This window comes from Sceloporus undulatus, chromosome 1 (genome assembly GCF_019175285.1).
Source record: "Sceloporus undulatus isolate JIND9_A2432 ecotype Alabama chromosome 1, SceUnd_v1.1, whole genome shotgun sequence".
Taxonomy (NCBI): domain Eukaryota; kingdom Metazoa; phylum Chordata; class Lepidosauria; order Squamata; family Phrynosomatidae; genus Sceloporus; species Sceloporus undulatus.
Window position 1 is genome coordinate 210,439,810 of NC_056522.1, and position 25,171 is coordinate 210,464,980.

The 25,171-nt window shown below is 40.5% G+C and overlaps 2 protein-coding genes across 5 annotated transcripts in view; one reads left to right on the forward strand and one right to left on the reverse strand.

Annotated features, from left to right (window-relative positions):
- The window catches only part of CERS6 (ceramide synthase 6), a 140,999-nt gene extending 119,093 nt beyond the window's left edge, over positions 1–21,906 (reverse strand). The window contains exon 1 of the mRNA XM_042446511.1: positions 21,677–21,906. Within this exon, the coding sequence (XP_042302445.1) occupies positions 21,677–21,906 (230 nt within the window). The remainder of the gene's footprint in view (positions 1–21,676) is intronic.
- Positions 1–25,171, forward strand: part of LOC121921681 (bile salt export pump-like) — a 390,920-nt gene that overhangs the window by 286,737 nt on the left and 79,012 nt on the right. The gene's annotated exons all lie outside the window — the stretch shown is intronic.

Here is a 25,171-nt window from a genome sequence, read left to right on the forward strand (position 1 = left end):
AAAATTTATTTATATTTCCCGCTTCTCCCTTCGGATCGAAGCGGGATTACAACAGTAGAAATATCATAAAATTCATAGATAATACAAAATACATCAATCAAAATAAAAATTAAAATAAAAAGGGGAAGAGTTGTTACAGTGTTGCTTACAGTTGTAAGAATGGAGTCATCATATTCAGATGTTCAAAATCGGATTAGAGGAGATCCACTGGATAGGCCCACCAGAAGAGATCTGTCTTCAATGCCCTCTTGAAGGCTTCCAAAGAAGGTATAAGACGGATCTCTTCTGGTAAGTTGTTCCAAAGTCTAGGGGCCATCGCAGAAAACGTTTTACAAGAGGTGGTTTTCAACCGGGTTTTGGGTTGTTCTAATATTTTTGTGCCAGATGTCCTGAGAGTGCGGGGCGGAATGTGTAGGGAGAGGCGTTCCCACAAGTAACTCGGGCCCAGGCCATGTATCAAATGTATCAAGCATCAACAAAACAGTTCATAATTATGTATGGACTGTGTTCCCAATCAATTTTCAGCACAATTGTCAACATTTGCTTTAACCCATCAATGCACATCTCAAAAGTAAAAAAATAATAATAATAATTAGGATTTTTTCTAATGGAAAAAGGAGTTCATGCCCAGCATTTGATTTCATAAACATCACAGATGAACATGAACTCAGTCTGCTTTGCCAAACAGATTGACAGAACTAGGTCAAACCCTTCTCTAGTGGCTCCAGCCAATATCAGTCAATTTGCTGTACATCTGTTTTTTTTAAAGTATGAATTCCAGATCTCATGGTTCTCATCTTCAAATCAAAAATACCACTATTTCATGTAAAAGTAGGTAGGAAGCTACTTTTTTAATTCACAAATCCTCATCCTTTCAAATCTGTTCTCCTAGCACTAGATGTTTTTGTTAACAGGGCAATGACAATATCACTAAGGGGAAAGGGGGAGTTGGGGACAGATAAATACTGTATCCAAAAACAGCAGATGCCAATTAGCTAAGTGTACAAGAAAAAGAAAGGAAAGGGATAGAAAAAGAATTGGCTTATAATTCTATACAAGAGAGGCCTAGAGAAATGGTATGCTGCTTTTAGTGGTATTTAAGAGCTGACAGCCAATGTGGTGTAGTGGTTTGAAGGTCACCATAAGCTGGCGTTGACCTGAACAATAACAGTTTAAGAGCTAGATCTGAAAACTGAAGAATTATATTTCATTTGAATATTTTGTTTGCCTGTTTACAAATACAGTGTTGGGGAGTTTTCACATTTCTAAAGTTACCTTCTCTAAATTTCAGAGCATGACTAAAAAGTCAGAGAGTGCTCCCCCCCCCCCCCCAGAGTTTAGAAAAGTCAGTTTTTGGGAGATGACTTCCCAAAATTTCCCAACCAGCATAATGACTATTTGCACAAAATTGTAGAGAAAGTGTGACTTACCCACTGTCACTGGGAACTCAGCTTTCAAACAGTTCTCATTTACAGGGAAGCGACTGTATATTCTCATAGGGCCTGAGCAAATGGGCCAGGGAAGCACAGGCAGACCCATGATTTCCTGGCTCTAGTAAGGAGCAGACAAAGAAAGGGGGCGGATCTGAGCTGGAGAAGTAGAAAACCTCGGCTGGGCAACTCTCCTTGGTTGCCAGAATGGAGGGCATGAGTGGGAAGCTACGGGGAAAGAAGATGCGATAAGTAAGGAAGGGCCAGCCCATGCAGGGCTTTAAAAGTCATCAAGTTACCTAAAGACAGTGTGTAGAAGAGAAAACAATAGGGGACCCAAAACAGAGCCCTGTGGAACTCCAAGAGAGAGTGGGACAGAAGATGAAACCCGACCGTCAGTGACCACTGCAAAAGATCTGTCAGATAGGATTTAAACTACTTAAGAAAATAATCCGAGAACCCAAGGTCAGAGAGTATAAAATAGTGGTCAATGGTGTCAAAAGCCGCAGACAGCTTTAGGAGGACAAGAACAGAATAAAGGCCATTTGCCTTGGCCCGCAAGAGATCATCAGAGATCTTAGTGGGAGCCGTCTCTGCAGAGTGCTGTGGGGGAAAACCCGACTGATAAAGCTCTAAAATGGAGTTAGTCTCAAGAAACTAGACAGCAAGAACAAACAACTCGTTCCAAAACCTTAGACAGAAAAGAAAGAAGAGAAATAGTATGATAACTAGATAGAGAAGGGGGATCAAGAGAAGGTTTTTTTCAGAATAGGGGAGACAAGAGCTTGTTTGAAGACAGAAGGAAAAGTGCTAGTAGAGAGAGAAAGATTAAAGATATAAAGAAAGATAAAAGCAATCAGATCACACTTTATTTTTCAACCTAATATCTGCCTACAAAAGACCACCTACCAACCATGTGTCATAAAAATACAGTACAAATATATAAAATTAATCTTGCAGACTTAAGCACAAGGGGGTAGGAAATCTGGTAAAATGCAAATTGTAATATTGGACTATTCTGAACAGAACAATATGTTCAAAACTTAGAAACTTGCTTTTCAGAAAGAATTTGTTTCATTATTTGGTGACATTTTAAAAGTAAATTGTTCCTCCTTATGATGATGAAAAAAGTTGAATTGTTGTGTTATGTACTGTACTGTGTTATTTGTTACTTTTTCATTACTCACTACTCTATTTCAGGGGAAAAAAACCCTTAGGGTTGAGAAGGAATTAGAATAAAACATGAAAATTTCCTATCAAAATGTCCTAAAATGTAATATTTGCTAATAACTAGAAAAAGTTATTCATTACATGAATAAAGTAGCTGTGATTACTGTCCATTGCTATGACCTGTTACATTGATTTCAAAATGTAGCTCCTGCAGGAGAATTTCTTATCCCTGAGTTTGCAGATATCTCAATGAGATGAAAGACATTTGCAAAAATGGGGGGGGGGGTTAAGCTTTTGAGATGCTTGTTATTATGTGACTAACTCTCAATTAATTCATTTTTATATTTTCAAATAATAATAAGAAGAAGAAGAAGAAGAAGAAGCTTTATTTTTACTCCACCTCTCTGTCAAGACAGACAATTGAGGTGGCTTACAATTAAAAGAACATATAAAATCCAAGATCCCAGTTCCTCCCTCCCTCCCCTAAAACATGAATTAAACCGATTAACCATTAAAATAATTTATTAAGATAGACAAAAACGAAAAAATAGGGCTACAGAATATTCAGTGGGGTGATAGATTCAGTTGGTGGCCGGGTTTGCTATTCAGGAAAAGTCTACCAGAAGAGATCCATCTTGACAGCCTTTATAAAGATGTCTAGACTGGTAATATGACAATCTCCTCCAGCAGGCCATTCCATAATCTGGGAGTGGTTGAGGAAAACGTCCTTCTAGGTACTTGCAATCAACCTGGTCTTTACAGGCTGCACAGTCTTGGATCCAAACAGAATCCTGAATAAGTTATCTGGAAAGTGCCTAGCTGCACTCATGGCTGCATTACAGCACTACAAAGAACTCACTGCAATTGCTAACGTTCAGATGCCCAGGTTATGCTAACCCCTGATGATTTGGTTTAAGACAAGAAGTTCGGAAGGGCGGGGGGCAGTGCCTATATACAGAACAATAAAAATGAACCAAAAAAGTGCCTATAGATGCTTGTTCTTCCTGCTGCCTATCTGTTCTTCCACAATGAGCCTGTCAGCATCACTGGACCCCAGAGCCTTCCAAGGACCTTTCCTAGAGGAAAAAAGCTGAAAATGTCTCCAGAAGAGGTGCCAAGACCAAGCCAGAATGTTTCATGTGCAGCTGATGACTCCTTACAGGCTTGAATGAGACGATATCATCTCTGCTCCCTAAAGAAACCAGCTGGATATAACAAGTGAATTTTATTTTAGTCCCATAACCTTGCCTGTCCTATATCATAGTGGCTAGAGTGAAGGATGAGTGGATGAAACAAACTACAAAATCCCCCAATGCACCTGGCAAGGTGAGACCAACAGATATGTTAAGAAAGGCTGGCATACAAGAATACAGATTTATGGGCCCTGTTCAATAAAATAATTGTGTTTACTTATTCTGCTTATACAGTCTGTCCTTGCCTTACGCGGGGATCCGTTCCGGATCCCGCCGCGTAAGGCAAATTCCGTCTATGCTCGAGCCCCATTGAAAACAATGGGGCTTGTGCACGGCGGCGGGGGAGCGCGCGGGACACAACGGGTGCGCGCGCCCATTCAATTGAATGGGACGCGCCGCCCCTTCCACCCCGCATGCGCCCCCGCGGCTTGAACGCGTATGCTCAAGGCTGCGTATGGCACGCCCGCGTATGGCGCGGGCACGCTGTATTGTTTTTTCTGCTATTACTAGTACTGTAGTTGTCATGGGACTCATTACATAACATCAGGCATACTAATGTTTTTAAGTAGGCTGATAAAGATATCCTATACAAAAACACTCATCACAAAAGCTTTTTTCCTCCAACTTATACATTCAGCACACAAAAGAGATGTCAGGGATGATGGGAGTTGTAGCTCTTCACCTCTGGCTTGAACTCACCACCTGGTTGTGCACCGCGCTGACCAGTTTTGGCCAGTTGGTTATAGCTTAGCAGAGTTACAGAGAATAGGCTGAAGACCCCGACAAACTCTCCAAGCCTTCTTACTCTTGCTTCCACAGAAGTCTTCACCCTTCTTCAGGATCCAGCTGGTTCTTGTAGCTTCACCCAAGACACCAGACAACTCAGTAGTCTTAAATAAAAGATCTACTTTATTCTATTATATACAGCTCCAATACAACAATACTCTACTCCTCACTATCCACTCTACAACCCACTACTACAACCCACAAAATACATTGGGATGTATAGTCATTATTATAGTCAATGCATGGTACCACCCACTGTTGTCTGTTTCCACCCAGTAGGCGTGTACATCATTCTCATTGGTTCTCTTGGTTCATCCTACAATTAATGATTTCATCATCTCAGCTTTGACCACTTAACAATTGTCAGGTGTGTCCAATTATCCACTTTACATTTCTGTCCTTGGCATTCAGGACTTGTTAATTGTATTACCATTTACACCTGTGTGGTTCTCAATTGGCTTCTGCTGAGTCATCCTGACTCTCACATACATGTTTTATTTCATTTACTGTATATCCCATGTTGCTTTTTTCCTTGACAAGAGATTAGTCAGGCCCTCAATAGTACAGACTGTTGGATCTGTACCTATGATCCAGTAGAGGGAGGAGTGGCAACAAGGATGAGACAGACCAGTCACCTTACAAAACAGAATGCCTGTGGTTGATATATTAATAATAATAATAATAAATTTTATTTTTATACCGCTTTTCCAAAAGATCAAAGCGGTGTACACAAAATTTAAAACCAGTTACAAACACATCATAAAATAGATAAAACCAATAACACAATACAATATACAAATCTAAAACAATCATTCAGGAAGTTGATGGGATCAAAGTACACTAGTTGATTTTCCAGAGGGGAAGACTTGACAGAAGAGGAAAGTTTTTAGCCTCTTTTTGAATGTTTCTAGAGGGGTGATCAGGCAGAGTTCCTCGGGAAGACTGTTCCAGATTTTTGGGGCTGCTACTGAGAAGGCCCTCTGGGAATGTAGTAGTGTATTTAGATGATGGAATTTCTAGCAAGTTCTACCCGGTTGTTCTGAGTGTGCAGGGCGGATTATATGGGGAGATGCTGTCCCTCAAGTAACTCGAGCCCAAGCCATGTAGGGCTTTATAGGTAATAACCAACACCTTGTATTGTGCTCAGAAGCGAATAGGCAGCCAGTGCAGATCTTTCGGAATAGGTGATATGTGGTCAAACCTGGAAACACCAGTGACCAATCTGGCTGCCATGTTTTGTACTAGTTGAAGCTTCCGGGCTTGGAACAAGGGTTGCCCCATGTAGAGTGCATTACAGAAATCTAAGCGAGGGGTTACCAGAGCATGTACCACAGTTTCAAGGACCCTTTGGCTCAGGTAGGGGTGCAGCTGGCGTATCAACCGAAGTTGATAGCAAGCACCTCTAACCGTCGCATCTACTTAAGATGTCAACTGCAGGGACGAGTCCAGAAGTACTCCTAGACTGCGAACTTCGTCCTTCAGGGGAAGTGTGACCCCATTCAGGACAGGTGGATAAACTTCCTTCTTGAGGGAGGGTGTCTGAGTACTAAGGGCATTTGAATGTTGCACTTATGTAAATAACAGAAACACAGTAGAGAAGATAATAGAAGAGGTATCCCAAAAGGCCATTAAACGCCATCCTGAAAGAAAATGGCTTGATTGGTTACATGACCCAGGGAGCTGGTGGCCATGTGGGTAGTATATTTTGAAATTTAATAAAATGGCCTATATGTACTTAGTTTTATAGGGAGTGCTGTATGTGATAATTAATATATGCCCTGGGTGCAGAAAACAATATAAAAAGTACTGCTGAACCTGCAACCAAAGTGAAACAGATACTGACAGATACTATCAGTTTTCCAGCACCAAGAAAATTTAGGGTATATATTCCCACAAGGTGATCTCCACCCCTGTATTAAAATCTTTGAAACTTCAAAGTAACAATTACTCACAAAATATATATTCGCAAAATTGTATTGGCCCAGCTATATGTTACATGGGAGAGATGGGTTTGAATCATACAAGATTCTTCTGTTCTCAAGAGCAGCTATGCCTATGCCATAGACAGATACCTTGATCTAAACATAGCTGAATACAGAGGGAGGGAGAATTAACCTTCCCCAGCTCCAACAGGCACATAGTGTATAGTTTTTTCACCCTGTAGCTAATACCAACTTGGAGCTGGTAAAAGAAGCAATGTCTTGTGGGGAGGGTGCTGAACCCTGCATTTCCACAATGTGGACCTGATCCACACTGATGATAACAGCTCTTGAAGGTAACTGGAATGAATGAGCTAAAATAGAGGTGGGCTACATTTCAGTTTTTCAAACTGAAAAAGAAGAGGGGGGGTATCATACCCTAAGACACCAGATCCTATCTGATCTTGGAAGCTAAGCAGGGTTACCCCTGGCTATATTTGGATGGTCTTACACTCAAAAGGTGTGTGTGTGCGTGTTATTACAAAAATGTTAACGGGGTGAGGGGGATTTTTAGATCATCTGCCTGGATTGTTGATAGAAGGGGAGAGGATAAATAAGGATGACAAAAACTAGAGAGAGCAGCAAAATCACCATCTTCATGCCATCTCCACAGGTATTATTTTTTTACTTTTTACAATATAAATTGAATATTGGTGATTAGTTTTCTGTGAGAAAGCTCTCATGAAAACATAAGAAAGTGGGAACAAAACACTATCATGCTTACAATGCATTATTTTACGTGTCATTCACTAGTAGCAAGAATGGATAACATGTTCTTCATTAAAAAAACAGCATTTAAAGTAAGTTTGGAAGCCTTGCCAAGGACTTGTGTTCCATTGCCTCTCTTTCAAACTTTACCATCACATTCCTACAAGAACAATTCTGTACAGCAGAGGTACAAGTTGATATGAAATTAGTATTGTAAAGTATAGCAGGAACCACAATATGGTGGAAAAATGTATCAATCTCCCCATCAGCCCCTAGCTAAACTAGCAAGACTAACTTCAGCGGTAGAAATGTAGTTGTCTTAAAAGAAGCTGTAGTTTTCTCTTAGAGCTGGGGCTACACATGGGAATATGAATTCATTTTTCACTGTACTACATCTACATTGTATGGAGTTAGTGTGTTATCCATAAACATAAATAGACATGAACATTTCATCAGCAGAGTATTCCCATTATCTGAAGTTAAATACATTTTGGGGGGAAATAATCCAAGGCTCCAAGTCCACCTATCTTTTTTCAACCAGTCATTATAACCTCTAAGTAGGACAAATGGCAAGACAGGGCATCATTCTTTTGTTAATTTTGTGACATGTGCACACCAATCTACTTGCTTGCCTGCTTTGTGACAGCAGTTCTATTTTAAGTATTAACAGAGTCCAGAATCAATAGCCAGGATCATCAAGTATTTGGTGAGGCCTACTTTAAGTGAAGTGCTAAAGGTATGGCTTTCCTCTACTGCAAATGCCCACACCTCCTTTCCCCCCATCCCTTTCTTTCCTAGCCTCAACTGGTTCTGAGAATGTGAGCCTTCAGAACCATCTCTTTCACTGTTCTCAATACTGGCTGATGCAACTGGGGAGGGGGGGAATCAGAAACATAATTTTTAATTCCCTTGATTTAAAAATGCAAGGCCCAAGACTTTATTAAAATAGGCCCAAAACAGAAAACTAGCAGGCAGACAATTGGACTGTTCGAAACAGAGAGAAAAGATTGCTAAAGGGGGATAGTGAGATTGCAGAGAAACTGAATGAGTTCTTTATATCTGTCATTCCTAGCTGAACCCTGTTTCCATGTTTGAATAAAATACTAATCAACCAGTTAAATAAAAGCCACCAGGCTCTGATGGCAGCCATGTAAAGATTTGTAAAGAACTGAAAATGTTGATCTTCTGCCAAAAAGAGGCAACATGCCCTAAAGTAATCAACTAACCACCTGCTCATGGGCTCTCTTTGTGTGCTTTCAAGAAGCAAGTGGTTAGCAAAACACAGAACTGGCCTTATCATAGTTTGAAAATATTATTTTTATGGCTGGCCAAGGAATTCTGGAATATGTGATATAAAAAATAATTTTGTCAAGCCCTGAAGTAAATGGGCCATTGAAATGATTCAGGAGGCGAATTGTGGTGAAATCTGAAGTAAATTCAAGCATTTTGTAAAGAAGCAAACTGCTGCATGAGAGATTAAATAGCTCTCAGAACACTGCCACAAAACTGATCTTCTAAAGCACTTTTTCCAGTTCTAATCATGGTCTATGAAGAACATATATTTTCCTTATTCCCTGCTTCTAACAACTGTATTAAAAATTTTAGCCAGCTTTACTGAATATCAGCCACTCCCTATTGACTTCCTTATAAATCTTGGCCATTGCGAGGCTGTATTTCTTTGATAGAGGACTTTTCATTAAAAGCTGTAGGACTAGATTTTTAAAATTTTAAGGGGGGGGGGGGGCAATAGCAAAGACACTTCACCTATTCCAACAAATACCACAACTGTTGGTATTAGAAGCTAATTTTTTAAAAAAAGTTGTAACTTAGGACACATTGCCAGGCATACTCAGAAGTTAATTCAACTGATATCCATGGAATTATTTCCAACCTTTAGAATACGACTTGTCAATGGGAATTTGATGCCAAGAGCTAGATACCTTAAGTTATTTTTCCAGCCCTGGACTACGACAATGATCTACAATTTAACTGTTGCATTTACAAGTAAAATATATGGCCCCCATTCCCACTTTTTATCTTTACAACTTATGTATGTTGGTGCAGTTGCACAGGTTTAAAGAGACAGACTAAGCAGCATAGATAGCTCAGTGAGCTTCATGGTTGAGTGAAGATTTTAACCTGAGACTCTCAGACCAATACTTTAAACACTGCATTATACTTGCCCTCAGTTTGATGTTAACACTCAACAGTTTAAAATTCATACTTGAAGGTGTACTAGAACACCAAAAACTTCACTTAGCATATCTTGCATAAAAGCAAACACAAGGAAATTGTTAAGCAATTTGGCTCAATATAATTCTTATGCATAATTAGGTGCTTTCAGGTATTGTATAAAGCTTAAGAAGAAAACAAAAACAGCCATCATACCAAAATATGATCTGAACAAACTATCAACAGAATTTACAAACAATGTAAGAAACAGATTTGCTCTACTAAGCATAATCAACCAGGAACCAGAGGAACTATGGTCAGAAGCTAAGGACATAGTCAAGGAAGAATGAAGAAAGATACTAACAGTGGCCAAAAAGAAAGAAGAAACAATGATTATTTATTTATTTATTTATTTCATTTAACTTCTATGCCTTCTTTCTTTGGGGAAAAAAAAGACTCAGATAAGAGAAGAAATGCTTCAAGCAGAAAAGGAAAGGAAAGAAGCAAAAAAATGGGAAACTATAACAAAACCAGAACCATGAACACAACTGTCCAATGACTAGGGCACAAAGATAAAGAAAACTACTTTAATAACCAATGTAAAGAAACAGAAGACAACAACAAAAAAAGAAGAACAAGAGTCCTCTTCTCCAAGAGCCAGGAACTCAAGGGAAAATTCAGACCAAGAGTGGGGATGCTCTATGATCAGAAGAGGAACACACTACAAGATCAAGAAAAATAAATAAAAAGATGGTGGAAGCAATATACAGAAGAGCTATGCAAAAGAAGAAAAAATGAATGACATATGGAATGAATAATCATACGAGGGTGAACCACAAATCCTAGAGAGCAACATGGAAGCTACAGTAAGAGATACTGGGAAGAATAGGTCACCAGGAACAGATGACGCTCCCATTGCATTGCTATAATTCACATAGATATAATCAATTCTAGTGACAACTAAAATATGCCAAACAAAAATATGGAAAACAAAAAGGTGGCCAACAGATTGGAAAAAATCGGTATGCACCCCCATCCACATAAGAGGAGACACAAAAGAATGTAGCAACTACAGGACCATAGCATTAATTTCCCACACAAACAAAATTATGTTCAAAATTCTACCGTATAGAATCCAACCATGCATGGAGAGAAAAATCCCAGAGGGGCAAATGATGTTCAGAAAAGGAAGAGCCACTAAGGACCACATTACAAACATACAATGGCTAATGGAGCAAATCAAGGAATTCCAGAAGATCAGCATGTGCTTCACAGACTACAGCAAAGCCTATGACTGTATCAAGAAAAGCTATGGAACACTCTTAAGGACATGGTAGCCCTGATGGGAAATCTGTACTTAGGTCAAGAGCCATGGTTAGAACAGAGTTTGGAGAAACAGAATGGTTCCCAATTGGAAAAGGGATCAGAGACAAGGCTGCATTTGATCACCCTACCTGTTCAATTTGTAAGCAAAAAATATCATATGAAGCACAGATCCGAACTCAGTAGACGTGAAGAAGAGTGAAGATAGGAGGAAGGAATATCAACAACCTAAGATATACAGATGACAGCATACTATTAGCAGAAAGCATCACAGACTTGGAACAATTATTAAAGAAGGTCAAAGAAGAAAATGCAAAGGTGGGCTTACTACTGAACATAAAACAAAAATAATGCCCATGAAAAAGCTACATGAATTCAATCTAGACAAAAAGGAAATCAAAATAGTAAAAGAGTTCCCATATCTTGGGTCAAACACTGATTAGAATGGAGGCTGCAGCTAAGAAATCAGAAGATGACTAGGAATGGGAAGTGTCATGCCTCCAGAGCATCTTTGATGCTCTTGAGACATATATTTAGTTAAGATTATATTAACTTTTCTATGTATTAGTTTAGAAGTGGGAATAGAGATCTACAGCTTTAAGAAATACAAGGATTGTGGGAAATCCCAAGGTCTCTTACTGTCTCCCTCTAGGTAGTTTCAGGTGTGTAGTAAGATTTCAGCCAAGTCAGACCTGGAGAGAGTATTTTCCTTTGAAAAAGGTAAGTCCACAGAAGAAGAAAGATAAAGTCCACAGAAGAAGAAAGATAGAATCCACCAGAGAGCAAGGTATTTAGGAAGGACTATTGAGAAATAAGAGATCAGTTTTATGTTTTGTGTTTGTAACCAGTAAAGCTTTTGGAAACTTAAGAAATTTGTGGACAAGTCTTTTATTCTGGCTGTGTTCCTGAGAGCCAGAGACCTTACTACACACAGGAAGGGCAGCGATGAAAAATATAGCTAAGATCCTAAAGAGTAAAGATATATAACTGAGCACAAAAGTTAGAATCATTTAAGCCATTATATCTCCAAAGACTTTCAAAAATGTGGTTACTGGACAATAGCAAGGACAAAAAGGCTACACAAGTACTTCCCCACAGGGAAGACCCTAAAGAAAAGCCAGCATTGCTAACAAAATCTTTGAGATTACAGTGGTGCCTCGGGTTACGAAATTAATTCGTTCCGCGGCTAATTTCGTAACCCGAAAAACCTTCGTAAGCCGAATTGCCATAGGCGCTAATGGGGAAAAAAGCCGCGGCTCTGCCGCGGCTCCATTTAAAACAGCGCCGGAGTTTTTTCGTAACCCGAAAAAACTTTCGTAACCCGAAACAATAAATCCCTATGGGATTTATTCGTATCCCGAAAAATTCGTAACCTGGGTATTTCGTATCCCGAGGTACCACTGTATTACAAAAGTATCACAGTCTATACTATCATCCTTGTTTTCTGCAATGTAGGTAAAGCAGAAGAAAAAGCTCCCTTCATGTGTAACCCTGTCCTATAAATCACGATGTTACTGCATCTAAACCAGGTGTAAGTTGTTACTTCAGTTCTGGAGTGTTCTTAATTTAACTTGGTTATTTGTGGAGAAAATGCGGTAAAGGTTGATGAGTTACATTACAGCCATTGTATCCATCTGAGTCGTGCTACGCTGGTGCCCTAATTATTCTGTAGGTGCAGTCAATGGGAACTGAACAGCTGACTTCAATAAACATTGGTTATTTTTATAGATGTCAGTGAAAACGATGCTCACATTTCCTACACAAAAGCTTTTCTGCTTTGTCTAATATTAACATTCTTAAGTGGCAGAGTGCAGACTAAAAGTGTTCTTTGTGTAATTTTTATACAGGATGCCAATGTACTCCTAGCTACTAGCAAAACAACTTTCAGTTTTTCAGGTAAATTTGTTTGTTTGAAAGACATACATTTTTCACATTAACTGAGTTTCAATGCCTACTTATTATAGAAGAAATATTTTACAGGCTTCTTTTCTTTTCTTTATTTTAAAAAGCAATAATTGCTTAAAAGCAATTTCTGAATTAAAGCTTTTTCACCTTTGGGTTTAAGATCGAATATATATGAATTACTGCCTGATGTTGTCTTTTTATAATATCAGTTTGTTGTTGCTGCTAATCCACTCCTTTTTGTCTGATACCCAACTTTTGTTGTATTGTGTCCGAAGTAACAGATCCCTCCACAAGACGTATTAAATCATGACTACCAACAAAATCCACCAAGATTGTATCACTTTGCTGCTTCCAATAGGGAGACTAAGGCCCCATACAGACTGCCAAAATAAAGCTGCTTTGGGTCTCTTTGGGGGTATGCTGTTTAAGTGATGCATGCACCCTAAGAGTCCGGAAGCTGCACCAAAGCTGCACTCCAGTGCTTAGGAATGGCATGTTGCTTTGGCACGACCTCCGGACTCTTAGGACCCATGCATCATTTAACTAGCATACCTCCAAAGAGACCCGAAGCAGCTTTATTTTGGCAGTCTGTAACAGGCCTAAGTTCATACTACAGGAAGTATAAATGGGGATTGAGATAAGTGGTTTTAAAAGCCCTAGCTAGCCAAACACAAAACAAGTGCAACAAGAAAATGTCACAGATGGGGGGGGCATTGGGACAATGTGAAAGAAAACATCTCTGCAGTGGATTGAAGATGACAAATGTGGGAACATCCTACATTAATATGTTCCAGGTAGATGGCTCTTATTAAAAAAGAACAAACACAGGCCTGGGACAGACAGGCCAAATTAAGTGGCTTCAAACGACGCATGCCTCCAAAGTGGCCCAAAGCCACACTCTAGTCCTTTGGAGTGGAACAAAAACGATCAGAATAATCCAGCTCCTGGTGGCATGCAGAATTGGGTCTTGTGGCTGCAGAATTTTTTAGGAGCAGGCCATGCAGTCAGCGTGATCCTGATCAGGTTTTGGCTGGAGCAGTCTCTGGCCACTCCTTCCCACCCATCTGCTTCTGCCCACAGTTCTAATTACATGTTGGTTGAAGAGATGCTGCAGATATGTCTGCAGCAAAAAGAAGGAGGAAGAAATGATAGGGCCACTGCATGCAGAAGATGGCAAAATGCTAACGGGACAGTGAAAAGCCAGAATTACTCAACACCTTTTTTGCTTCAGTCTTCTCAGAAAAGGCAAAGGGTGCTCAACCTGAGGATAAAGGAGCAGAGGACAGAAAAGGGGAATTTCAGCACAGAATAAATAAAGAGATAGTAGAGGAATACCTGTTTAACCTAAATGAATAGAAGTCTCCAGGACCAGATGAACTACATCCAAGGGTGTTAAAAGAATTGGCAAATGTAATATCGGAGCCATTGGCAATCTTTGAGAACCCCTGGAGAACAGGAGAAGTCCCTGCAGACTGGAGGAGGGCAAACGTTGTCCCCATCTTCAAAAAGGGGAAAAAAGAGGATCCCAACAATTATCGTCCAGTTAGTCTGACATCTATACCAGCAAAAATTCTAGAGCAGATCATTAAACAGAGAGTCTGTGAACATCTAGAAAGCAATGCCATAATCACAGAAAGTCAACACAGGTTTCAGAGAAAGAAGTCATGCCAGACAAACCTGATCTGGCAAGTCACTCGGCCACCATGACAATTCCCCTGCAAGAGTGACACACTAATACTAGAATATAAACTAGTGTTCTTATACCCCAACCTCCGTCCTCCATCTACTACCCTTCTTCCTGCCCATAACACAGAATTTGCTGTATCTACTACCTGTGTACAATTTTGCCACAATCCTGCCAAACATTACTCATTCTCAGGTTCCTGTTTTTGAGGATGCGGCCTAGTTTATTCTACTTCCTTTATCTATCCCATTTCGTGGCCAGTTTCTGGAGCATTCCCCCAACTCAAACATGGTCACTCCTGTTCTTATTCTGCTCCTTTTCTGTTGCTAATGGAGTTTAAATTTTATTGCCTGGATTTTACAGCTCTTTGTCTCTCAGAGTCCACATGGCCAAAGAGAGGAGTAGCCTCTGCCAGCACTGATATCTCTCCAGACTATCTTAACTTGCAATAATTTTTTTAAAAAGATCTCCACAAAATGTAAACCTGTGACTAACATTAGCAACATCTGTATTTCAGAAATAATCCAGTTAGACACCACTTTAACTGCCATGGCTCCATCCTGTGGAATCCTAGGATTTGTAGTTTGGTCCAGGCCTCGGAGGTGGAGAAGATCTGCTGGACCTGATCCTATTCCCCACCACCACTCCCTTCTCCTTTTGTGTCGTGTCTTTTAGATTGTAAGCCTGAGGGCAGGGAACCGTCTGACTAAAAAAATTTATGTACAGCGCTGTGTAAACTTACAGCGCTTTATAAATAAAGGTTAATAATTAATAATAATAATTGTGACAAGAGAGCTGACAGAGGCTGAATGTCTTGCAAAACTACAGTTCCCAGAATCCCACAGCACTGAGCCATGGCAGTTAAAGTAGTGACAAACTGCATTATTCCTGCAGTTTGAATGCAGCCATTGCCATCTTTCAGGCTTAGTCTCACAGGTGAGGCAACTTGTCCTCACTATCATATAGCATGTACCATCCTTAACAATAATAATGAAACAGGTCATTCATATCCTGGGCTGATTGACAACAAAGAGTTTCTGCAATACATTTTGCCCCTAGAGCAGCTGCCTGTGAGGATGAGAGTTTCACAAATATCTTTGCAGACACACGCAAGGGGAAACTGAGCTTGCTATCTCCTTATAACAAGCAATACCATGAATGGTGTACAATTCAAATACTGATACAGCACTGGTATTCAGAACGAACTAGCTGGTCCAGGCACCATAGTGAATATATGAAGAATATCAAGTAATTGGTGTCCTGGGCTCTTAAATGTGTCAGATCAATAAAGTATTTGCTCTCTATCAGTGAAGAACAAAGGAGAGATTATACGAAATTCAAATTAGCAAGGTAAGAGTAGATAAATTGCTCTGTTCTAGATAGGGAATACCAGTGAGCAATAGAAAAAGCACACCATTGTTTAGATAGAATGGAAAAGTGTGTGCAACCTGACAGGTCTGTTTCTTGTCTTATACACAATGGTCCAGTTTGTTTCTTATTATCTTATACTACATGCATTAGCTAGGAGTTGGATGTTATCAGATTTCCCTCTTCTGTTGTAATCCTCATTCTGAAAAAAGCTTTAGATGAACAGAATGCCACAAATATGTGTGTGTGTTATATGCCTTCAAGTTACCTGATGACTTATGGTGATCCTATGAATGTCATAGGGCTTTCTTACACAAGAAATACTCAGAGGAGGTTTTGCCAGTTCCTTCCTCTGAAATATAGCCTACAGCACCTGGTATTTGTTGGCAGTCTCCCATCCAAGTACTAATCAGGACTGACCCTGCTTAGCTTCTAAAATGACAGGATCTGCCACCTTTAAGGGTATTTAGGCCCTAGGTAATTTCTGTAGAGGAGATGAGTATTATTATAATTAATTGCAAGCAGGATTTAGGAAGAGAAGAGCAATTGCTACAATACCCCCCAAAAATAGGCTGAGAGGAAGAGGCAAAAGGAACCTGTGCCAGAGCTTGGGCTGTAACTCCAAGCCTCCCAGTCAGTGTGAGACATCCTCAAAGATCAAAGATGCCACACATTAGTATCAGGCTGATAGGAAACCCTGCTGGGAGTTTTCCACTTTCAGAGAAGCTAAAAACACTAAGAGAACAAAAAAGAAAGAGGGCATTATCAGCAGCAAACATCAGGAAGAAACTCTTCTAGAACATGGCCACATAGCCCACCCACCCCCCAAAAACAACAACTAAGAATCCCTCTCTGCCTGTGCTGCCACTATCTGGGAAGTGAAGAATGAAACAAAAAAGCCTCTTGCCACAGGCACACATAAACACACTGAAAGAGCCTCCAAGTTTTACCCTCAACGTATCCACAGGTCATGGCAACATCCACAATTTTGGCCCCAAAACTTGCCCTCAACTTATACACAAGACTGATGTATAGTCGAGTATATACAGTACAGCACTTCAAAAGCTCAATAGCAGAGGACAGTAGGGGAAAGGAGGAAGAGCCTGAGGAGGCAATGGTAGAGTGGAGAAAGGAATACAAAAAGGGTGTGTGCACGTTTCCCAATCTATCCTACACAAACTGAGACATTGCACTGTGCCACTTCTAAAATCTCAAAACGGCTATTTTGATGGAAGTCCCAAATAAACACTACAAACCAGCACCCTAACAAACTCAAAAATGACAAGGCAGAAGGCAACAGTTTGGGAGGAATCACCTGTCTCATCAGAAACAAATTATCGGAATAGCATTAAGGAGAGAATAAAACAAAATAACTGAAAACAAGTTGTCAACAATGCACATTCTCACCACAGAACTCCTTCACTTTTGGGGTTGGTTGATGTTTATTAAATTAATGTTTACTTGTAGATATATATTATTATGTAGCTATAACACAAATTTCAAATACGCTCAGTTAATAAGGTAATGAGCAATTTTCATATATATTTTTTTCAGAAAGGAAACTGAACCAATGTGTTCATGCCTCACCTATACCAATTCCTGCTTCAAAAACAGAAAAGTTTGCCAAGTCAACAAGAAAATTTCTGTAATAAATATTGTGGCGGGTAATGTGTCCTAGCTTAACTAATAGTAAGACCTTGTTTACTGAACGCAAACACTGTACTACAGTATTTGTATTCCAAAAGTCTAGTTCTCTCTTTGCTTAAACACATACAAATGGTGTTAACTGTATGCCGATTACCTTCTTTCTTTAAGTCAGTTGTTGCACATGGAATAACATTTTGAAAGATTATTGAAGACACATTTTGATTTAAGGTGCACTAAGACTCTATGGTCTGTTCCAAATGCCACAGCTCAAGCCTGGAATGTGAGATTAAGGGTGTCTCTCTGGACATGTCCAGAATGCCCAACCTCAGATATTGGGAATAGACAGCCTGTTTCCTCCCATCTGTGTTATGAGCCAGAGATGCTTTTTAAGTATGAGGGCCTAGGTTCTAAGCAGACTGAATCTTGCTGTCTTCCTCTTAAAAATTAAAGCAATAGGGATGTTTGAAGGAAATTGTTAGTCGGCAGGAGAGAATTTAAATTTCAGAAACATCCCATCCTCTGCTGGATCGAACAGCCAAAAGCCCTGCACCACCCATCTGATATTAGCAAAGCTTGTGGTCCTTTTGTTAGTGAGATTTGCCCCTAAATGCCACCATGCAGGCACACAGCTCGCCACAAAAACCATTGGCAGCATCAGCCAGGGAAGGAATGGGAAAGAAGGTGATCTGAAGAGACCAACAAGCCAGCAAAATATGAAGCTTCCTTGCCTTTGTTGGGCACACCTGTCTAAGGACACATCTGCACTGCAGAAATAATGCAGTCTGACATGATTTGAACTGCAATGACTCCAACCTGCAGAATCTTGGGATCTGTAGTTTGGTGAGGCACCAGCACTCTTTGATAGAGAAGGCAAAAGACCCTGTCTACAACCCCAAATTCTAAAAAGCAATGATTCCATGAAAAGGACCTACAGCACTTAAAGTAGTGTCAAACTTTATTGTTTCTACAATGCAGATGCAACCCAAGCCTAAACATCCCATGTGGGTGGAGGGTATCCACTTGGTGCTAAACTTGTTAATAGGGAAGCCACATCCTTCTCACCTTCAAAGAAATTTTATTTGTACTGCACATCAGTGTAATGGTTTCAGTGCTGAACGTGGACTCTGGAGACCAGGGTTCGATTCCCCATTCGGTCACTGGGTGACTTTGGCAAGTCACACCATCTTAGCCTCAGAGGAAAGCAACGGCAAAATCTTTTCTGAACAAATCTTGTGAAGAAAACCTGATGATAGGTTCACCTTAGGGTTGCCATAAGTTGGAATCAAGATGAAGGCTCATGAAACATCATGAAGACACAACAACATCTCCTACTCTAGGGTGGCTTGGGGGTAGTTATGATTAGGAACCAGCAGCATAACCCCCCATAGATATACATACATATACAGTTGCCCTCCTAACTTGCGGATTTCGGATCTGTGACCTTGGAAATCCAGAGGGGCGACCTCCGCTATTTTTAATGTGGTGCCCTTGCGCACACGCCCCATTCAAGCCTATGTGGCTTGAATATGCGTGAGCCTCCATTTTGGGGGGGGGGGGAGAGAGTCCAGAACGGATCCCCTGCAAAAATGGAGGGCCAATATATTTGTTGCTTCTGTTGTGTGCCTCCAAGTCATTTCTGACCTATGGCGACCCTATCAAGGAGTTTTCTTGGCAAGACTGGTTCACAGGAGGTTTGCCATAGCCTTCTCCTGAGGCTGAGAGTGTGTGACTTGCCCAAGGTCACCCTATGGTTGTGTATATATACACTATGAAGAAATAAAAAGACATTGTATGCAATACACAGAAGAGTTATATAAAAGAGATGACAAAATGATGGACAAATGGAACAGAGAGCCATATGAAAATGAACTTTTTAAAAAGCAAGGTGGAAACAGCAATAAGAGATATGGTGAAAAAGTCACCAGGAACAGATGATATTCCATTCAAACTGCTAGTCCTGATGAGGAATCTGTATTCAGGACAAGAGGGTGGCGTCAGAACACAACATGGAGAAACAGAATGGTTCCCAATTGGCAAATGGGTCAGACAAGGCTGCATCTTACCACCCTACCTGTTCAACTTAAATGAAGAAAATATTGTAAGAAAAACAGGATTGAACGCAGAAGAAGGAAGAGTGAAAATAGGAGTAAGGAATATCAACAATCTACAATATGCAGATGACACCATAATACTAGCAGAAATCATCAAAGTCTTAGAACAACTACTAATGAAGATCAAGGAAGAAAGTGCAAAGGCAGGCTTACTGTTGAACATAAAGAAAACAAAAATAACGACCAACCTAGACAATGAAGAAATAGAAGTAATAAAAGAGTTCTCATACCTGGGATCAAACGTTGATGGCAATGGAGACTGCAGGCAGGAAATTAGAAAAAGATTAAACATGGGGCAGGTGGCTATGAAAGAACTAGAAAAGATCCTAAAATGCAAAGACATACAACTGATGGATGTGAGAGCTGGACAGTTAAGAAAGTAGGAAGAAAATCAATTCATTTGAGATGTGATGCTGGAGAAGAATGCTGAGGATCCCATGGACAGCCAAAAAGACAAACAAGTGGGTCTTGGAGCAGATCAAGCCAGAAATCCCCCTGGAAGATCACAAGCATGAATTTACAGGAACTACTGTAAGCTCAGCAGTAGAGGACAGGGGGTCTTGGAGATATCTTATCACAGAGCAGACAACAAGAAACAACAACAGCAAATGTATCTATGTATGTGTGGCCATGAATGTATGTTCATAGGTATGTTTACGTATGTGTATCTAGCCATGGAAACGCACTGGGTGACCATGTGCAAGTCACACTCTCTCAGCATGGAGTAATTTGCCAAGAACACCTTGTGATAGGATCCCCTTAGGATTGGAAACGACTTGATGGCACACACCAACAACAACATATATATATACATATATATACACACACACACTCAGAGATATATATTTATAGTGTGTATATGTGTGTGTGTGTGTGTGTGTATCTGTTTATACACACTACAGTGCACCTGTGCCATATACGGCTTTCATACGCTGAAGCTGCACTGCGAGGGAAACAATGGCATGCACACTGTGTTGTGCCACCTGTATGCGCCCTATTGTTTTCAATGGTCTCAAGCATACGTGTTTTTCCCCTTATGCGGGGTGGGTGGGTCAGGAATGGATCCCCCACATAAGGGAAGGACCCACTCTTGTGTGTGTGTGTGTGTGTGTATACACATACATACACACACACACTATATCACTATATATATATATACACACACACACACTAAGTGTGTATATATATGTGTGTGTGTGTGTGTAATATATTCACTCTCTCTATACCCAATATACATATACAGTCGCCCCTCCGTTTTTGCGGGGGATCTGTTCTGGACCCACCCACCCCCAGTAAAAATGAGAACTCACTAATATCCAAGCCCCATTGGCCTGAGTGGTGGCCCATGCCCACAGGTGCACACCCCATTTTGTCCCCCTCCATTTGCCACCCGCAAATGGAGGGGGAGGGACCCAGATTCAGGTCTCCAATAAAAAAAGGGGTGACTGTATATTCTGTACACTATATATATATATATATATACTCATTGTCTATATATATGCTCTCACTCTTAGTACACAATACACACTATATATATATACACACACACACACACACTAATTGTTTCATACTATATATATATATATATGCTCTCTCTCTTTCTACACAATATATACATACACAATATACATATATATTCATACACACACATACACTATATATATGTACACACTCTTTTGTATATCTATATACTGTATGTACACACACTATATATATATACTCACTGTCTTTATATATATATATATATACACATACACACACAGACACAGTATATATATATGCTCTTTCTCTTTCTACACAATACATACACACTATATATATATATACACTCTTTTTGTGTTTGTATATATGTGTGTGTGTGTATATATATATGTATATGCCTCCCACACACACTATATATATACGTATGTATACATGCACACTATATATATATATATATATATATACAAAACACGCTCTTTCTATAAAATATATATACACACACAATGAATATATATATATATACACACAGACACACACAACACACTCTCTTTCTATAGATGTGTGTGTGTGTGAGAGAGAGCCACACAAAGGGAGACGAGGATGCCCCACAACCACCCAGCCCCTCTCCTCTGGCCCCTGTGTGTGTGTGTGTGTGTGTGTGTTTGTGTGTGTGGTGAAGGGGGAGGAAATGGCGGGGGGGGGGTCGGGGCGTCCTCACCTCTCGAAGCCCATGCGGAGCATGAAGAGGGCGAGGGCGAGGGGGAAGGCGAGGTAGAGGTCCTCCACCTGAGGGAAGGCGGCCTCCTCGGTGCTCTTCAGGTCCGCCCAGGTGACGTTGTGGGGCAGCCAGAACCGCTCGTTCCAGAACCACGCCAGCAGACCCCCCCCGCCGCCGCCGCCGCCAACGCCTCCTGCCCCTCCGCCGCCGCCTCCTCCTCCTCCTGCCATCTTGGCTTTGTCTCTCTCCCTCGCTCTGGCTCCCGAGGCCAACGGGGGAGGGATGCTCCGGCGCCGGTGCCGCTCCTCAGGGAAGAGAAAGAGAAGCAGCACGAGCCTCGGCCAGCGATGCTCCACACTCGGCGGCGGCGGCGGCGGCGGCGGGACGAGCCTAAGAGCAGCCAGCCCCGCCCAGCCTCCCCCTTTCCCTTCCCATCCCTGGAGCCTTTGACAGGCTCGGGGGCGGGGCCGGAGAGGCAGGCCACGCCCCTTCTGTCACGCGGGGCTTCCAAAGCAGGCTCCTGGTTGGCGGACGGCAGTGTCAGGCCCCGCCGTGGCCCCGCCCACCCTTAACGCTCGCGCGCGCCCGTTAACTGAGGGAAACTAAGTGGTGGTTGCTCTCTAGGTCCAAGGCTGAGGAGAGAGAGAGAGAGAGAGAGAGGCCCTTCTCCCCTCACTGCCAGCCCCTGGGAAGGGAATGCCAGCTTCTAGCCTATATATTAATATGATATTTTAAATAAGTGTATATAATAAAAACTGAAAATAGCTATACTGTATGTGTGTGTGTCTGTATGTGTATATATATATATATATATATATATATATGGGTGTGTTTATATGTGTCTACACCATATATAGTATTGTATTGTAAGTATATCGTATACATAATGTATAATAGACACACACACATATATAATACATATAATATATATATATATATATATATGCTATATATCATAGAAAATTATATATGTGTGTGTGTGTATATATGTATACAGTATGTATTTGTATATGCTCTATATATATGGGTATCTTTATATGTGTGTTTACATATATATATATATATATACACACACACACACACTATATTCTAAATATATCATAGCCCCACTGTATATGTGCTATATATCATAGACTATATATATGCATGTGTGTGTGTGTTAATCAGCCTGATGTCAATGCTGACCCATGGCGACCCTGTGGCTGAGATGTCCTCTGCCACTCTGATCAGGCCCTGTGCATTCATACCTGTGGCCTCCTTAATGGACTTCACCCATCTAGCATCCAGTCTTCCTCTCTTTCTACTGCCTCCCATTTTACCAAGCAGTGTTGTTCTTCCTAGCCAGTCATGTCTTCTCTTGATGTGGCCAAAGTACAGCAACAGCCTCACTTTGATCACCTTGGCTTCCAGGGAGAGTGGATCTGTTCAAGGACCCATTTGTTTGTCTTTTTGGCAGTTCATGGTATTCTCAGCACTCTTCTCCACATCTCAAAGGAGTTGATTTTCTTTCTATCTTCTTTCTCAACTGTCCAGCTCCAGGAATACAGGGGCTGGTACTATTCTGACTTTAGTATTCAGTTGTATATCTTTGAATTTTAGGATCTTTTCTCATATATATATATATATATATATATATCAGGTGATTTTTAATTTTTATTATATAAGTTTCTAAAATGTGTGTGCATTGGGCCCACAGTATAAGTCTCCTCCTGATCTCTTGACTGTAGCCCTGTTCTGGTCAACTCTTCTACTCTTGATTTCGTGATTATACTATTTACATTGTGTTATAATATATAATATACTACTGTAGAATATATACATTATATGTTATATAAATATGTAAATATATATTTAGCATATAATGTATATATTATACAGTAGCATATTATATATTATAATACAATATAAATAATATAATATATAAATATATTTATTTTTTTTAAAAATAAACACTGAAAAATCACATGAGGTCACCAGGACATTCCCCAGGTACAAGGAGGCAGGAGAGAAGGGGCTACATATAGACATGTGGATATGGATATGGATGGGGCCAGCATGGTATAATGGTTTGAGCGTTGGATGAAGGCACTGGGAGACCAGGGTTTGAATCCTATTGGGTGATCCTGGGCAAGACACACTCTTTCAGCCTCAAAGAACGCCAGTGGCAAATTCCCTTTAAAGAAACTTGCCAATAAACCCCTATGATAGGTTTGCCTTAATGTCACCATAAGTCAGAAATGATGTGAAGGCACACAACAATAAGTAAGTATCTAGGACCAGCATGGTATACTGCTTTGAGCATGGTTTCCATGTTTCTTCTGGAACAGTAGCAGAAGGGGGCAACTGCCATCAAAGCCACCTTGTGGACTTCCTGGAAGTAGTGATACGGCTTGGTCTGGGGGTGTTTCCATATAGAAGGCTCACTACACTAGCTTTCAGAAACACTAGGCAGCTATTGTGTTTTCTGCTCAATACATTTTCCCCATAAGAAAAAAAGGGGGAAAGTGAGGAAGGAGTGTTTCTCTGTGGAAGAAACATCTGGTGCCCTATAAAATGCAGTGAATTGTTAGGATATTTTTATTTATGGTCATAGACCAACAAATGAAGATACCATTTACAAAATTTTACAATCACATTAGATTAAAACAGTATAAAATTTCAGTATAAAAACAACTTAAAACATAAGCTTACAAAATGCAGTGAAAAGGGCAGAGTGATGAAATGATAAAAACTTGAAACCATACTGAATCCTTGGGCTAAAGTCTGGGGGCCTTATGTGAAAGCTGCAGTTGATTGCAGTAGCAGCAGTGAATGGAGCCAACACCTACCACAGAGTCTTCTTATGTTGAAAATAAATCCTAATCAGGGTGTAGCTAGAGTGTAAATGCTTATAAGAGGAGTGTGGTGAAGTCTGGAAGTTTCTTTAAACAGAGGTTAGATGACCATCTGTTGGGGGTGCTTTGATTGTGTCTTCCTGCATGGCAGGGAATTGGAATGGAAGGCCCTTAGGGTCTCTTCCAGCTCTGATTCTATAAATCTGTGGTTCCCAAACATCAGTCCTCTAGGTGTTTTGGATTTCAACTCCCAGAAGCCACAGCCAGCATGATCAATGGTCAGTAATTCTGGGATCTGAAGTTCAAAACATCTGGAGGACCAAAGTCTGGGAACTATATATGATCATTTTCGCATTTCAAGCTTTCATTTGTTTGTTTCCTTAATGCATCTTTACTCCTGCTTTTCTAGAAACTGAAAAGTGCCCCCAGAGTGTCTCTCAGAAATTAGTGATATGACAGCCTCTGTCCTCACCCTTAGAATCTAAAACACAGGGGACAGAAGAAAAAGTGATTGAGAAGGAAGGGGGGATGGGAATTCAAGTACTGTACTTTTTTTAAGCTACAGTATTTTCACAGGCATTCTTTCATGGAATCATAGGGTTGGAAGGGTTTGCAAGGGCCATCCAGCCCTACACACTTGCCATGCAGGTTAAAACACTCC